Source organism: Thunnus albacares, chromosome 3, assembly GCF_914725855.1.
Source record: "Thunnus albacares chromosome 3, fThuAlb1.1, whole genome shotgun sequence".
Classification (NCBI taxonomy): Eukaryota; Metazoa; Chordata; class Actinopteri; order Scombriformes; family Scombridae; genus Thunnus; species Thunnus albacares.
In genome coordinates, this window is record NC_058108.1 from 4,510,845 (window position 1) to 4,524,387 (window position 13,543).

Consider the following 13,543-nt stretch of genomic DNA (forward strand, 5'->3'; position numbering starts at 1 on the left):
AATATGTGGGTGAAAAATACACTGAAGACTTGGAATACAGTCAGGTGTCATCATCATCTGGATGAAGAAATTTGACCCTGACTTGATCCGGAATAAGTAGGGTGAAATATTTCACAGAAAAAGGGTCAGACATATTTGAAAAACTATTAGATAATACATGCATAAAGTCATTTGAAGAACCTAAAATTAAATATGACTTGCCTCATTCCCATTTTTTTAAAAAACCTAACCCTAACCCTAACCCTAACCCTCCAAGTGAGAAGCTATATATGCCATTTTGGAAGTTTGTCTCTGACTCAAACAGGAGGTACAGACGCAGCAGCATGTAAGTATGAAAAGTATAATTCATCTGCACCTTCTAAGGGAAATAGTTTTGAGAATAAGTTCTTTAAAGGTAATTACAAGAAATTGGAGGCAAAGGGAAGCTCAAGTATGGTAAAAATGGAAAGAACTGATGGAAAAAATTATAGGCTAAATGGCTTCACTACATACAATGAAATCATTGATGCAATGGATAAAATTAATGTGTACAGTATAACTATGTGTATAGTTTAAATATGCATGCTAACACAGATGTATATGCTTGTGTAAGTATGTACAAGTACACATATATCTCTTCTGTCTTTCCTGATAAGGAATGTAAATACTTACTGGGCATCACTATATTAAGAACACATCTTTATTTATTCATTTATTTTATTTTCTTTTGTGTTGTCTTTCTTGTTTGACTGTAGTTCTTACTATTGCTCCTATAACAATTAAGCATGATGATTGGGGGTTACAAACACAGTAAAGTATAAAAAAACAATACAATCTTTATTTAACATTGAATTTTGCCCTTTAAATGACAAATCCAGCAGGGTAGTGAGTGCCATTAGATGAAATACTCTAAACAGCAGTTTTGGTATTCTAACACCTTAACAATGACAAAGGGTAGCAGAAGAGATACAATAATCACACAAGTGATGATGAAAATGGGCCATAATCCATCTGCTGGTAATGCAGATATTGGATGCAATGTATTGCTGTCTCTATCATAAACACAGTTCAGGTTGCTCTTCAGTAAACATGTGTATACCTCAAAACATGAAGGGTTCCTTGTTAAGTCCCACTTGTCAGAACATGAAGGAGCTGAAGCGAACCTGTTTGTTAGAGATGTCTCCTTTTCACCACTGAGTATTTCAGTTCTTGCTGCATGTATATGGAAATTGAATGTTGTTTCTCCATGTACTTGTGTGCAGGCTCTCTGGCTTTTTCGCTCCGCATCGCTCCAGGCTCGACTGAAGTTTGTACTGGGATCCCGTCTCATCGTTATGGCTTTATCAGTCACAACTGTAGGTTTGGCTCTGCAGTCATCATACATGTTATCACTGTTGGTCATAAGACAGATCCTGACTAGAATCCTGAAATGAAGAGAAACAGATTGTTCAGCATTTATCCAGCAGATGGCAGTATGTCCACATCAGTCCACATCACTGTTTTCCCTTACAAACCAATCAGATTTTTTGGATCACTTTAATAGTGCATACTTAGAAATGTGAAAATTGCAGTTTTTGTTCTTGTTATAATATTATAGTTAGGTCCTCTAGAATTTGATTTAATTAAAAGTAACATTTTTAGTCAAACTAATTTTATTTAGATATCAAAATCTAAATATTTTGATTCATATCAAATATATACTGTTAAATAATACAAAGTGTTAAATACCTTTCCAACAATATCCTGCCAGTTGAATGTTTGATATATGACAACAAACATCAACAGCCCCAACCAAAAGAACAAGAGAAGTAATGGCACATGCAGATAAGATTTTTCTCTGACATGCTTGCCTCTGCAGGGAAGGCATAGTACATCTGGAACAGAAGAAATATGCCATTTAACACCGCGGAAATGAGATTAGAGTGTGTTTGGTTTCACGCAAAATGTTATGTCTCCTAAACTAAAAATGTATATACCTTCTGTTCATTTACAATGTGCCTCACTTCTTATACATATGTCATCACTGGGAGGCTCATGAAGGGGAAATATATCAACGGATGAAAATGAATGAAGCACTTCTGAATGCTGTGTTTTGTAACCTCTACCTGACCAGGTGTGACTCATTTATTCTTAGAGGAACAAAAGTCTGCGGCATACACTGAAATTGAGCACCACAAATGTAGATAATAGAAGGTAGATAACATAATGCAATATATACAGTATAACAAAATATATACTACTTAAAATGTGACTATCCCTGTAAGACTCATCATAGCGTATCATGCTCAACTGTAAATAAAGATTTGGCAATATTATCAAAATGATTTGATTGGTTATTGACTCCTAACCACAAAATTTAGTAAATTATTAACATTTTGAAAAGTAGCAGTCTTGAAAATGTTACATTTTTGTGTTGCTGTATAACTTACCACATCATGAGCAGCACTATGGTAAAGTTTCATCTTTTATCTGTGAAGATGAGCTCTCGTAATAAGGCCTTTGTCAGAATAAATAGATAAATAAATCTTCCGTGTTAGTCTCTGCTTGTAGTGTTTTGCAACTTGATGACTTACCTTTGTTTGTTTTTACCTGAGTGAGCTGCCAAACAGGATTTACTACTGTTACCACATGTGGAACCTCCCTATGGCAATGCAAACGATGAAATGACAGAGCCAATGTGAAGCGAGGGTTTCATTTGCACAGAATGAACACACAAACACCAACACGATAATATGAAGAAAAGGTAAACGTCTGTAATAAAATTAAATGTAGAAACTGTTTGTCATGTGGTTTCTTATCAAACACTGTGAAAAAAATCAAATGCAAGATAAGATGTTAACTCCGGCAGCTTTAAACAAGAGTGTAGAAGAAATTCTATGTGGCTGCACCTGTAAATCCTGTGAGCTGGAACCACCTTACTGGCAAACGACATTGCATCTGCACTCTCTTCATTTGATTTTTTGCCTCAAAAGAATACAGTAACATGCTGTTGACAGCACTTGACAGAGGACAGGTAAGCCAATCAGATTGTATACACTGTTGACGGACATGATGAGGATTTTTATTGATGGATCAGAGAACAAAGAAAATATTGTGTGGCTCCTGATTATAGTTGATATTGTATCATTTATCTTTTACACTGCAGCCACTTGTACAGTACTTGCAGCTTTAAACATACAAACTGAGTTGATGTACATGAAAATAGTTAAATAATACAACAGTCTGATGTATTTTTGTAAAACACATATATATCTCTTTAGTTTAGAAACTGGGCAATCCTTTGTGTGATGCTGGCGGTGGTGCTACTATTGTATTATGACCCATTTCTAATACCCTGGTGGCCCCAGAAACCTGCTGAGGTGAGAGAACAGTACTTTCTTTCAGATGCACATAATATAGTACAGTTTACACACTGAATATAACCAAATTGTTGATTCCGCTCACTGTAGCTATTTCTTATCTGTCTATTGCAGAAAACAAAAACTGATAGTTTACCTCTGGATATGGCGACAGATTCCATTGATGACATGTATGATGGTTGCCGATCCGAAGCAGCCTCTGTGATCGACCTGTTTGGTGTGTTTGATTGGCACTACAACAGAAACTTCAGTTTAGCCTGGGCTTCCGTTGAAAAAGATGCAAAGAAACCTGCACACAAGCACCTGAAAGAAGACCATGCTGTAGCTATGTACATGTACACGAAAGTGAAAAAAATCCGACAACTTTTCAACGAAGCAGTAAAAGCAGGGAAACACATATACAGTACATACAGCTTTAAGTTCAACTACCTCTACTTCTACCTGACAGACGCCATTCACATTCTGCGTCAAAATCAAACATCTTGCAGAATCACTTATCACAGATCACTGGAAAATTTTAACCACAATGTCATCAACACCAACATGCGTTTTGGTACTTTCATTTGGGCAACTTCAAGCAAGCAGTCGTTTGATTTTAATGGCAATGTTTCCTGTTTTGAGATCTACACATGCTTTGGTGCTGAAATAACATATTACTCTGCTGAAAACCAAAAGGGACAGGTTTTGATTCCTCCTTATGAGGTTTTCAAAATCACTGATGTCCTGACAAATGACCAGTGGTGCAATGTGGTTTACAAGCTACAGAGCACTAAAACACCAAGGCGAGATTTAAATTGTAAATTGAATGAAAAACAAATGGAAACATATTTTGGAGCTGTTTTAACACGCTGGCATGTAAGCAGAGTTGTGACGATGTCAGCATGTATAATACTGTGGATAATAAGTTCTTTAATTCTCATAAAAAAGAGGCAAAAGCATTTTGTGGCTACGGTGCTGGGAACTCTTCTGGTGCTGGTGATCATTATGGTGATATGGAGAATTATCCAGTGAATCAAACAGGAAAGAACACTTTATCTTGTGGTGTTACATCATCAAGAGACTTCAGAAGTGTTGTTTTTAAAGTTAAGATAATACCGGTGTTGGCTTTGTTTTCAGAGGACACACTATGCTCAATAAACCATTATAACTAATATCAAAGTAGGGAAATTTCCATGGAGGAAACTCATCTTTGGTTGTTATATAATAGTACCAGTAGGAGTAGACAAAAATATTTTTGAACAATCTTTGCTTGATCTTGAATCTTTGAACATTTGCAGCTTCACAAATTTCAGAAAGAAGACACAAGTTGGCTGTTCATACCTGAACATTTATGTTTTATTGGTGCATTTTCTAACAGGAGTAGAGAGCGTTTTCCAAAAAAAAAAAAAAAAATTACCTGGATTTTTAAATTTTGAAGCACTGCTTGAATACACAGAAAAGTATCCCTCTATCATAGCCTTACATTTCCAATTTCAACATGTACACTACTGTATGAAATGTAATATTATAATTTATCACCCACTAATAATGTGTCACTGATATTCACACTTAAAATGTCATTAATGAACAATATTTGTGGTGTTGTTTTAGCTGTTTTAATAAACACATCATACAGTATATGGACCCTCTCTGCATACTGTATCTCTATTGTACATTTTTCTGTCCAGTGTGTGGAGTCCTGTTGTGCCTTCATTGTGTCTATTCCCACATACAGTTCTACAAACAAAATAAACAGATTATGTTTCTGCATATATCAAAATTACCCCCATGTCCAACCTTTAACATATTTCTAAATATTAAAAAATACAGGACATTGATACAGTTCTATTAAAATTCACTATTTGATCCATCTTGAAAGAATTTATCCTGCATCCATGAAATAGACTTGAAAGTTTATGAGTTATTATAGTAATGCAGACGGATAGTTTTGCTTCAACAATGGTAAATTTGCTCAGAATCTTCTTAAGGAATTCTTAAATTAGTTTGAAACCACTTTATTTCCAGACACACAAACCCATATGCTTCATTAAAATCAAAGAGGAATGGTTTGAATGTACTCTGTATTGAGAAAGACCTTGTGAAGGTCCTGCTCCTGATTGGAATGACCTGCAGCTGGTAAAAGACACACACAAGCTAATACTTCACATGTCACCAAAGAACCACTACAGTGTGTGAGAACTGAACTGAGGTAAGTGAATAAAAGTCTTGATTTCTTCTCTTAACATTCACAGTTTTTGATCAGATTCCAAACAAACCCGGAAATACATGCTTTTACTTTGTGAATGCAAGTGATGACGTCAAAAAAAAAAAAGGGGTTGAAGTCCACTTCAAGGCTGATTTCAATCTATCCAAACAAGTTTTACTTCATTGTTTTTGTGTTTGAGGAATGTTCATTACTCAACAATGAGTCAGGTATGATTATTGAAACAAACAAACAAACAAACAAACTGTGTTTACTGAAAGAGGTATTCTGTGTGCAGGTCTCTGGTGGCTGGTGAAGATGGCAATGATGGCAGTTTGGATGGCAATTCTAATGACTTATGGAGCCTCTATAGGAATTGCAAAGGTAGTTTACTGTACAAGCTGACTGTTCTGTACTGACATCTGTAGGTAAACTTATCTATTTTTTCCTCATGCTTGCTAAAATTGTTTTGCAGAACTCTGTTGAACCTGGGTTAAAAGGTCAAGTTCCACTGGATTTGGCTCCGAACGCTGTTGATGACATGTACACTGGTTGCAAAGACAAAATGGAGAACAGAGTCAAGAATGAATATCTGGCGAATGAGAAAAACAAAGACATGAATTTCACACTGGCCTGGGTTGAAGCAGAGAAATTCTATAACAAAAAATGGAAGCGTAAAAAGGGGAAGCAACCTTCTACTGCACTGGGGAAAGAACAGATCATGGCTTTTTATATTTATACCCTCGATAAACCAAAAATCTATCTGGATTTCAATAACGCAGTGCGGACACAGAAACCTAAGTACAAGACCACGTTCATGTATCACACACTTCACTTTTTCCTGACTGACGCCCTTCAAACTCTCAACGCTCGTAAACCTGAAGCAGAACGATGTCTGACTGGCTTCCGTAGAGTCAACAGCTACTTCAGCCAAGATGTTGTCAACAAGGGGATTCGCTTTGGCTCTTTTACCTCCAGCTCAATGGGTTGGTACCCCAGTGCTGAAAGATTTGGAGACAAAACATGTTTTGAAATCGTCACATGCTACGGAGCGGACATCTCGCTGTACTCTAAGCTTGGAGAGTCGGAAAGGGAGGCCTTAATTCCTCCTTATGAGGTCTTTAAAGTGACAAAGATAGAGAAGAGATCTGACCGGAAGAATCTTCCATGTGAGGTGGTCTATAAAGTGAAGAGCATAGGAAAAACTCTGTCCACTTTGAATTGTGCTCTTTTCTAAAATTACCAGTCTCAAGTGTTTAAGAAACAATTCATATCAATAAAAAAAATGCAAATAATACTGAATGTTGAGTTGCACCTGATGAGTGATTGCACGTAATTTTCAAAAATTTATTTGTATATTGATTTGTAGATTTAAATAAAGGCATAGTGATATTCTGACAATTTTGTTATTATGCACAGGAAATGCCAATATTTTAATATACAGTTACAGTTAATAAACTTTGGAAGTCCCAAATACCCGGAGATGAAGAGTTTATGAAAATGTATTCTTTAAATATCTGTAACAATGGTTAAAAAAATCCTGTCAAAAGTGTAAAAAAAAAAGGGTACAAAATGTAATAAAATATACTTGTTTCACAAACTGTGCTTGTTTGTCTAAAATCTTTAGTTTTTTTTCTGCATGCATGATTCATAGACATGTAAAATGTGCAGAATCTGTGGAACACCTGTGATTAGAAATGCCATACACTGATGACAGACATGAGAAAGCCCATGGGAGTTGCTTGAGCTCATGCAAAGCTGGTGGAAAATTACAGATGAAATCGTTCACTCGATGGCTTTCAAATTCTTAATGCTCTAAGACCTTAAGCCGAAAGATAAGTGACTGGCTTTCGTAGAGTGAACGTAAAATCAACAAAGAGACTTTTGACTCTCTTACCTCCAACTTAATGGGTTGCTATCCCACCGCTGGCAGATTTGGAGAAAAGTTGTACTTTGGATTGTCATATGCTCTGGATGTCTCACCCTACTCTAAGCTTACAGTCTAAAAGAGAAGCCCTCATAAATTCCTTTTATGGACATGTTTATTTTGCAAAACCGTCTCCATTGAATGACAATAATGAGCTGTCTTATTATAATTACTATAATTACTATAATTGATGTATTGTCCTCTCAGTCAGTGAAGACTGCTGTCACAGTCTCACAGTGCTTTGTGCTCTCCTGATCACATATTAAAGGACGCTTTGGTTTGACTCAACAGAGTTTCTTTTTTTAACAACTGTGTGTGCAGGTTCTACGCAAGTGGAAGATAGCTGTGACGGCAGTGGTTTTAATCACAATGGAATCTCAACAGGAATTGCAAATGTAGTGTATATACTACATGATGGCTGGCTTAAGTGTTACTGCTATGTATTGATATCCATAAATAAATGATAATGAAACAATATCATCAGTTGTTATGATGTCTATCGTTTTGTTTATAGCACTCTGCTGAACCTGGATCAAATGGTTGCATTTGGCTGGACATGGTGCAAAACACTGTTGATGACATGTGCAGTTGTTGCAAAGATGACATGAAGTCTGAAGTGAAAACAGTGAATGAGAAAAACAATGACAGTAAGTTCAAACAGGCCTAGGACGAAGCAGAGACATGACAACAATAAATGGAAGCGTAAAAAGAGGAGACCTTCCACCACACTGGGGAAAGAACAGGCCATGCCTCTTTCTGTCTATCCCCTGGATAAACCAAACATACAGTATATCTTGATTTCAATAAGGCAGTTTGAACCCAGAGATCTAACTATCAGACCACATTCTGGTGGTCATTCAGACCACAGACTGGTTTCCGTAAAGTGAACAGCCGCGTCAATCAAAATGTTTAAAACAAGGAGACTCTCTTTGGCTTGTTTACCTCCAGCTCACTGGGCTTGTATCCCCATTGTGACAAATTAGGAGACAAGATGTGCTTTGAGATTGTCACATGCTTAGGAGCAAACATCTCCCAGCAATCCCACATATTTTACTTACAGTATATGTTACCAAAACATGTCAAATAAAATATTAGAATGCACCATATTAAGGATTATAAATTAAGGTAACTAAAAGTCCTCATTTCTTCATTTCCTTGATCAGATTCCAAACCCATTCAAATTAAGCCTGGGAGGTACTGAATGTACATTTGACTTAAAAGTTAGTGATTGAATAAATAAAGCAAGGCAATAAAGACGGTAAGGAGCCTTTATAACCTAATGACCTCCTTCCTACCTCCTAATTGCGTTGCTAAGCAGTGAGGAAGGTAACAGAGTCAAACATGGTCCCTAAGAATCAAACAATTAACACAGAAAATCTCAAGAATCTCGTTTAGTGTTACTTTTGTAGAGAAAACTTGATCTGACACCCTATATGTGACTTCCTTTTATTATAGCAACTGTGTACTATAAAAGTGTACTATACCCTCTCAGTCACTAAATGATAACTTTATTTATATAGCACTTTACAGCACTGAGTTTATTTGAATGTCTGTCAGGTCTCACAGGTCTCACATGCTACATGGTGATGTTCCTTTTGTTTTGGCAAACAAAAGGAATATTGATTTGTTAATACAGAGCCCATATACCATATCTACTATATATATAGAAAAAACATGAAATATTTCCTTATTTAGTGTAATAACAAGGCTTAATTTTTCATCACCTTCATCAAATGTGCTATAGGGATTACCATGTTGATATTTTTCTATATATTGAAGAAAGAAAAAAATAAGAAAAAATATGAAAAAGGAAAAAAAAAAGAGTCTGATTTTGTAACTTAATTATCATTTTTACACATAACAGCAGTGGGGTATGTGGGTTCATAAAAATGAGGAATTAAAGCCAGTTTGAACAAAACACAAGGGTTAAAAACCAAGTGCGAGAGATACAGTTGGATGTGTGTAAACGTAAATCCTGCAAATACTGACTGTATTCATTACACAACACTTCTGCTTGATTCCACGACTGATAAAAAAGGATATATATATTGGGAGACAACCAGATTGTGATTCTTTACAGGACATTACTGTTCAAAACCAAACCAAACCATACTGACAATAGGCTTTTGAACAAAAGCAACCCACCCGTTTTTGTGTAAAAGAACAACTCATGAGCATAACCTAACATGTTTAAATAAAGAATGAACTGATAAACCAACAGAGAAAGGAAACAGTGCCACCCAGTGGCAAATAATTCATACTGCCACACTTGTTTGGAATTTGAATGAGAGGAGGAGGCTAAATAGTATAAAGAATCAATACGGGCTCATTCTAATACATTAAAACAACACTAAAAACACACCAGTCCTACAGGCCTAAAACACAAAGTGCCATTGCAACAGTGAGAAACCATCCACATTAACAGACTCTGTATTTTCTCAATTAAAACTGTGATGTCGGATATGGACACTTGCTTCCTTGCCGACAGGAAGAAACAAATCAAAACAGTGAACTTCAGACTTTGTCCTGAACAAACAAAGTCTGCATTTAGAGAAAGATGACTCACCAACATCACACTTTGTAGCTCTGCTATCTGTTTGGTGTGTCGTTTTGAACATTTTATCATTGATTTAGTGATTCCACATCAAAACTGAATAGCTGTGAAATAACTTAGTTAAGGCAATCAGTTGTGTTTGGTTGCACTTTCAGCTTTTCTCAAGTCAGATCTACTGTATGTAACTGTCTGTTATCTAAACTTTCTTATTATGGAAACAAAGAAAATTGCAGAACTGTCATCAGTTGTCCATTATTTTGTTTGAAAAAGCAAACACAAACAAACAAACAAACAAACAAAACAAAACAACAACAAAAATACTTCTAATTACTTTATTTGAGCAAAATAACAACCATTTATACATTCAGTATATATAAACAATCTTTCATACTTATTGACAGAATATTGGCACGTGACTCATCTGTCATTTAACTACCACAATATAGAGATATAATGAAATTCAAAAATTGAAAAAAGAAGTGAAAAATAATTAAAATATATGTCAGAGATTGTTAGTAAAAAAAAAAAGGTTCAATTGGTATTAATATAATTAAAAATTAAGTAGATAGAAACACAAACTGGTCAACTAGCTCATGGTTATCTCCTTTTAATAAAATAAACATTTCGTTTTTTCAATTTAAAGCAAAAACGATCAATTGGTGACTATAAATCACTCCAGAATCGTCAGTAATAAGATTACTGTTCCTAGTGGTCAAGAAAGAACATCCATACACAGACTATCATGAATGTCTGGAAAAGCTCAACATGTACATAACTCACACAGCTTTATTGCAAGAAATCTTTCCAGTCTTTCGCAGGTAAAGGAGCGGCTGAACAAACCCAGTGGCAAAAGTAATAAAAGAGCAAATTCTCATGAACATTTTCTTACTGTATGAAAACCAGCTGTTCAAATTAAGAAGAATAGCAACACACCAAAGGAGGTAAGTCCCCACAAATGACACAATGATCACTAAGATAGTCATAAAAGCTTTTCTCTTCATGTTGTTCATCTTCTTCTTTCCCTCCCCTGGTCCAGCTCTTCTTAGAGCCACAAGGACTGCAAAGTAGCAGAACAGCATCACCAATGTTAAAAGCACACACTGACTCACAAAAACAAAATGCTTTGTCGAGGGAGAGACCATGTAAAATACAGACAATCCAATGATAACCACCCAAGCCACACCAGAGAAAGTTGCCTTGTACCTCAATGATTTATACCTAAGGAACAGCACAGGATGCACCACGGCCAGAAACTGCTCTATACAGATACAACACTGCAGTATAGGGCGGCCACACCACAGGAAACCATTTGAAAATCTTGCAAAAACTTTTATTGAGGGGATGATGAATTTGAGAAGGTTGCTAAGAGAACATAAGCAGAAGAGAATCTCAAACACAGCCAGGTTGAGCGGGAAGAACTCTGCCACCAGTGTGCCCCCTGCTCCGGTCGCTATCAGCCACACAACATAGCTGTTGGTGGGCAGACTCAGCACCAAGTTGATGGTGTTTGAGGTGATGGTTAGAATTTTGACATCAGGGGACGGAGATGCATTTGTTGAGTTCATTTTCCGTGAAGTTTGGTTCAAAAAGTTCAAAAAGTCTTTTCAGCATCAAGTCTTTGAGCAGAAAGCAGAAAAAGAAAACAATGAGAACAAATCCACAGTCAAAACTGAAACTGATAATAATAATAATGAAATATATTTGAATGTTTACCTGAAATAAATACACAGTTTTTCCTATTTCTGTTTTCCTGTTTGTTCAGTGCAGATATATCAATGACCATATCTGATGTGAAGTCCTCGGGCAACGACCAGCTCAAGCAGCACTTGCTCTGTGCATCTGTCTGATATATTGGTGACGATGCACAGGTGGGAGGAGGGGCGCAGACAGGTGGGAGATTCATTCAAATGAAGACAATTGTAGTATTTTAGTTGAAATTTGGTCCTGGATGTCGCGCTCAAAGCAGACGTCTCAAGATGTCAATCCGCTGCTGCTTTCGTGATTTTATCAGCAGGATCAAACTAAATACTTGCTGCAACAACGGATTAATGCTTAAAATAGACTATAAATAATGTATTTCAATTAAACACTACTACTGTATGAAAAAGAAAAACTTCTTCAGTTCATTAAATCCATCCATCTGAAGGCAGCATGACTGATATGTTGATAAATCTGCAGCCTCCAGAGCGCAGTGCCGTTAACTGTGCTTACCTTCATTAAACCATCTGATAATACCAGGCTGTTACAATATAACCACACACACCTCTACACACATCAGACCGGTCGGTTATAAGTCGATATTCAGCTTTTTTATGAGGGAGACGTCGGGTTCTTTTCCAGTTTTCTTTTTAGCAAAAGTAGCATCTCATGTTTTATCCTTGAAACACATTGTGTAACATTAATCAGGCTACTAAACTATGTGAACATGTACAAGGTGAGATACAGTATAATTACTGTTGAAATGTCTTCAACAAATCAGTTCCTTTATGTTTTTATTTCTTTTGTTATTATAGTAACTAACTGATGAAAAAACCTACTCTATCTGTATTTTGGGTGCAGATTTGTCGTGATGTGTGTTCGTGACGCTCTACTACCTTTCGCTTGTCGTTGCACTTGTTCAGTTAAAATAGGGCCCCTTATGTCTGTACTGCATCTCCTGCCCAGCCTCGTCTCTCTAGTAGCTAAACATGCAAATGATGCTTGAATACATCAGCCTGTCACTCATTCATCAACAGATTATCAAAACATTACAGACAAAAGAGGTGGAAGGGTGTGGAGTTTGGATTGGTTATTGGTATAAGACATCAGATTTACATGCAGGGGATCAACAGATTTACATGCAGGATACCAGGGTTCATGTTCCATCACAGACCTGCTATTAATGTTCCTTTAAAATATGAAAAAAACATGCTCTTTCCAATATTATCCAAATGTTTTAGTTACCTAACCTTAACCAATAATGTATTTCCCACAACCGCAATCTTTCTCTAACTTGAATCATACCATAGTTTCCACACACAAATATTATAGAAAGCAATATATATATATATAACAAGACCAGCAGTCCCAAAACAAGAAACTTCTCTCTGCAACTGGAACCTGGAGCATTTAACCCTTCCTCCCTGGCCAAGTGCACCTCATTGTGGATTGATTCGGCTGTATGTGTGCTTTTTGTCCTCTTCCTCTTTATAATGCACTGATTGTTAAATGAATCAAGCCTTTCACAACATCCTCACATTATTTGCCATGCATGAAATCTTATCAAAGAAATGTATATGATTTTTTAAAAAATGTTGTTAATTTGTTTAATTCTAAAAAAGAAAGATGTCACAATGAGAATCAATGTAGACTACAGGCAGCTTAATTTACACCATTTTTGAGTCATGAGCATAGACTGTTGTTAAAGCAGTTTTAATACAAAAGAAAAAGAGAACAACAGAGGTGCTCACATATAAAAATGAATGTATATATATAATGAATGTATATTCACAATAACACATTTATTTAAAAAAAGTGTTCCTGAAGCAGGTAAGTTTTCCGTT

The 13,543-nt window shown here is 36.1% G+C and overlaps 2 protein-coding genes across 2 annotated transcripts; both read left to right on the forward strand.

The window, feature by feature from the left end:
- The first annotated feature begins 3,266 nt into the window (after nucleotides 1–3,266).
- On the forward strand, nucleotides 3,267–4,471 carry LOC122979516 (ecto-ADP-ribosyltransferase 4-like). Its single transcript, XM_044347028.1, has 2 exons — nucleotides 3,267–3,338; nucleotides 3,453–4,471. Exons 1-2 carry the CDS (start codon nucleotides 3,267–3,269, stop codon nucleotides 4,347–4,349), a joined length of 969 nt encoding a protein of 322 aa, XP_044202963.1. The 3' UTR covers nucleotides 4,350–4,471.
- Nucleotides 4,472–5,416: 945 nt separating this feature from the next.
- On the forward strand, nucleotides 5,417–7,121 carry LOC122978859 (NAD(P)(+)--arginine ADP-ribosyltransferase 1-like). The gene is made up of 3 exons (XM_044345903.1): nucleotides 5,417–5,526; nucleotides 5,819–5,904; nucleotides 5,996–7,121. Exons 2-3 carry the CDS (start codon nucleotides 5,839–5,841, stop codon nucleotides 6,755–6,757), a joined length of 828 nt encoding a protein of 275 aa, XP_044201838.1. The 5' UTR covers nucleotides 5,417–5,526; nucleotides 5,819–5,838; the 3' UTR covers nucleotides 6,758–7,121.
- Nucleotides 7,122–13,543: the final 6,422 nt, after the last annotated feature.

Excerpts from the sequence above, each read along its gene's own strand:
- LOC122979516 (XM_044347028.1), top strand. The coding sequence starts at position 3,267 with ATGCTGGCGGTGGTGCTACTATTGTATTATGACCCATTTCTAATACCC. Across the intron at positions 3,339-3,452 it reads GGCCCCAGAAACCTGCTGAG|AAAACAAAAACTGATAGTTT; the intron begins GTGAGAGAACAG and ends TGTCTATTGCAG.
- LOC122978859 (XM_044345903.1), top strand. The coding sequence starts at position 5,839 with ATGGCAATGATGGCAGTTTGGATGGCAATTCTAATGACTTATGGAGCC. Across the intron at positions 5,905-5,995 it reads CCTCTATAGGAATTGCAAAG|AACTCTGTTGAACCTGGGTT; the intron begins GTAGTTTACTGT and ends ATTGTTTTGCAG.